Source organism: Nestor notabilis, unplaced genomic scaffold (genome assembly GCF_000696875.1).
Source record: "Nestor notabilis isolate BGI_N333 unplaced genomic scaffold, ASM69687v1 scaffold3261, whole genome shotgun sequence".
Classification (NCBI taxonomy): Eukaryota; Metazoa; Chordata; class Aves; order Psittaciformes; family Psittacidae; genus Nestor; species Nestor notabilis.
This window is the reverse complement of record NW_009915908.1, coordinates 1-3138: the sequence shown is the minus strand read 5'-3', so window position 1 is coordinate 3138 and position 3138 is coordinate 1. Positions and strand designations below refer to the sequence as shown.

Here is a 3138-nt window from a genome sequence, read left to right as displayed (position 1 = left end):
TGTATTAAAGTTGAGTGGGGGGGGGGGAAGGAAAAGCAGCTACAGACCCTGTAAAACACAGGTAAAAATCATCACAAACGTAACTGCTGCTGAAGTAATCCTAGAAGTAGATTAAGCATGAAACAAAAGCTCCCAGAAAGCTGCAGGTACAACCAAGGGTGCTGCAAACATGTTCTTTGCAGCTCTTTATATGCATCACATTTGTATTAGGTGAGAAAAGTGCACAAAATGGCAAGTAACCAAAAGCTGTGTGGTCTGAACACTTGACTGTAACACTCACTTGACAGGTTACTGCCAGGGTATGACACAGCTGTGTTTTCCCAGTACGAAACTCGCCGAACAGTTCCGTGATGGATCCTGTTTCTATCCCTCCTGAAGGGAAAAGAATAGTAATAGAAGAATGTTTAACAGGTCACATACTTCAAACAAAGACCATGTATAAGGTATTACATTTAGAGACTCAGTTCAACACTTGTTTGGTTAAAAGCTTCTAAATTCTAATTGGAGAAACTGGATTTCATCCCAAGGTTTGTTCATGTGCACTTTAGGTACACGTACTTTTGAAGATGCTGAAAAGCTGAAGCAACTTGGTTTGGTTTTTGATTACAAGCAGGAACAGGGAGAAGCTGATCCCTGCTTCTGGTTTCTTGAAATAGGTCATAGAGCAGAATAAATGAGAAACATCCAAAATGAACCACTCCAAGTGTGGCACCATGGCTAAAAGGTCTTAAAACTATTTCTGCAGCCACTTGTGATACAAGAGAATGGCACTTGAGGAGATTTTTCATCCAAAACTTGTGTGTCTTGCATGTTTTCATGCAAGGATCATGTTCATAGATAAAAACCCCACAGCTAACTAAGGCTAACCAGTAAAGGGAAATGAAGTTCTTACCTTGAAGAAGTTTATCAAGTTCTTTGGACCCAGTGGTGATCTGGATGATCTCTGACCTTCGCTGGTGGAATTCTGTTGCTGTGGTGAAGCCCATGGGAACCAGTTTAGCTGCTTCAGCCTGAAGGAAACCAAACCAAGCAGTGAAAGGAGAGTTCACCTCAATTGTTTCCACCCTCTAGTAATTGACACTGTAATATTCTATTCTGTGGAGAAGCACCCATAGAGTTTCCTGTGTACACTGTATTTCACAGACCATTTGTCAGTTGGTAACTCTGAACAGAACTGAAATTCTGCTCAAAGAAAAAGCATTAACATCCATTTTGTGTATTTTCTGGGACTCTTCCCTCCTCCTCACCCCCCACACTTTCAGCTCAGTTCTGTCCCTGGGAAACCCGAAACACTGAGGGTAGGCATACAGCCCAGTAGGAATGCTGTGCTCCTAAATAATGACTGACCATGCAAGGCAAGGAAAGAATTGGAGTTAAACATTGAGCTGGGTCAGATTCTGATCAATGAGAACTAGTGTGGCAAGAGCTCCATGTTCTGAACTAGAAGATGTAAGATCAATAACTCTGGCTTCGCTCTCGGCCCCAGAAGGAGACCCCATGTCTCAGGGTGAATACCTGTCTGAGGTGCACAACCAACACACTCAGGAGCAGCAGCTGTATTGAGACAGTTCCATAACTTAGAATCCCAGAGTGGTTTGGGTTGAAGGGAGCTTAAAGCTCCTCCAGCTCCACTAGAGCAGGTTGCTCCAAGCCCCTGCGCCCAACCTGGCCTTGAACACTGCCAGGGATGGAAGCGATGACAACCTGTGTCTAAAAGTACTTCCTTTGCTTGAGCCTTACCATAAGCTGCCTTATCATGAGAAACACTGAGCTAGAAACAACAGTCATCTCAGGCACGTTCTCCATACCCTCCGTGATTCCCAGACCTTTCCAACAGCCCCTCCCTCTTCACTTCCTGAGGCTGGTCTTTGTGGTTTTTGCCTCTTCTCATCGGAAGTCACGTCATACCTCTCACCATCTTTACTGCCTTCTCACTATACCATTAATGGAGACCTTCCAAAATCACCACACCACGTTAAGCCAGTAGAAATAAAACATCTTCACTATCTTGGGTTAAAGCTTTTCCATGATTCCTTACCAAGATTTTGTCAGCTTTGGCTTCACTGATGCCTTTGATATTTAGCAGCTCCTTCTTGGGCGCATAAGCAACAGCCTCGACTGTGTGAAACCCAGCTTCTTCTAACTTCTTCACATCATTTGCATTTATACCACATTGCTGAAAGGGAGGGGAGACAAAAAGGACACACTAAGGCACAGATACCTTAATCTAACTTCCACTGAATGCCTTCAACTGGCTTCAGCAGGTCTGGATCAAACCCTGTTATTACAAGTCAGCTTCTGAATGTTACCTCCCTACTCATTCATACGCAAAGAACTAGAAAAATAAGAGCCTTTTGCCAGTGTAATGTTTGGATATTGACCATGTAGATGGCACAGAATAGGCAGAAGATTCTATTCTCTGGTTTAATAGATGCCAGAGGTGAACAAGACACATCAGGAAAGGGTATGGAGCAAGGCAAAGTAATGTAACACATAACTGTTAACATGCTGGGGGGGTTGGTGTGGGTTTTTTTGGCAGAACACAAGAATTTAGCAACACAATTTCAGATACAACCAGTGTTTAAGGAAAAAGACAACGGATTTCTTGAGAAGTTACTCTGGAGCTAACTCCGACCCACCTCTAACCGAGCGATGAGCTGGGGCCCAAAGCTCTCTTCCTCTGCTGAAGTATCCGCATTTGCTTCCAACGGCATCTGCATGGCCATGGCCCTGGCCCTGAGCACTCAGTCCAGCCCCACTAGGAGAGACCACATCACTCTGGGAGGCAATGCACACTCTTCAAACAAGGTGTATGTGCAAAGTGCTTCAAAGCACCTTAACAGATCATCCAAAGCAGTAGGTGATGGTTTTGTCCCCTCCCATATCTCTTAGCTTGTGGTATGGGGGTTGTAGGGAATCTCTTGTGTGCTTTCCTATGTAGTATTAACATTATTACCAAAACCCCCAAACAACTCCTGTATTACCTGGTGAGGAGTAAGGGCTCCACGGGACTTAGAATATCACAAAACTAAATTGACATCAGCAGTATCTCATTTTAGCAATAAGCAACACGGCTGCGTTTGAAGATCACACAATCCCAGACTAGGTCGTGATGGAAGGGACCTTAAAGCTCCTCCA

General features: G+C 44.2%; 1 protein-coding gene across 1 annotated transcript in view; it reads right to left on the bottom strand.

Moving 5' to 3' along the window:
• Nucleotides 1-2726, bottom strand: part of RAD51 (RAD51 recombinase) — a 6325-nt gene extending 3599 nt beyond the window's left edge. The window contains exons 1-4 of the mRNA XM_010024343.1: nucleotides 2640-2726; nucleotides 2039-2176; nucleotides 893-1010; nucleotides 281-372 (exon numbers count right to left, since the gene is read on the bottom strand). Of these exons, the coding sequence (XP_010022645.1) occupies nucleotides 281-372; nucleotides 893-1010; nucleotides 2039-2176; nucleotides 2640-2726 (435 nt within the window). The remainder of the gene's footprint in view (nucleotides 1-280; nucleotides 373-892; nucleotides 1011-2038; nucleotides 2177-2639) is intronic.
• Between the last annotated feature and the right edge of the window lie 412 nt (nucleotides 2727-3138).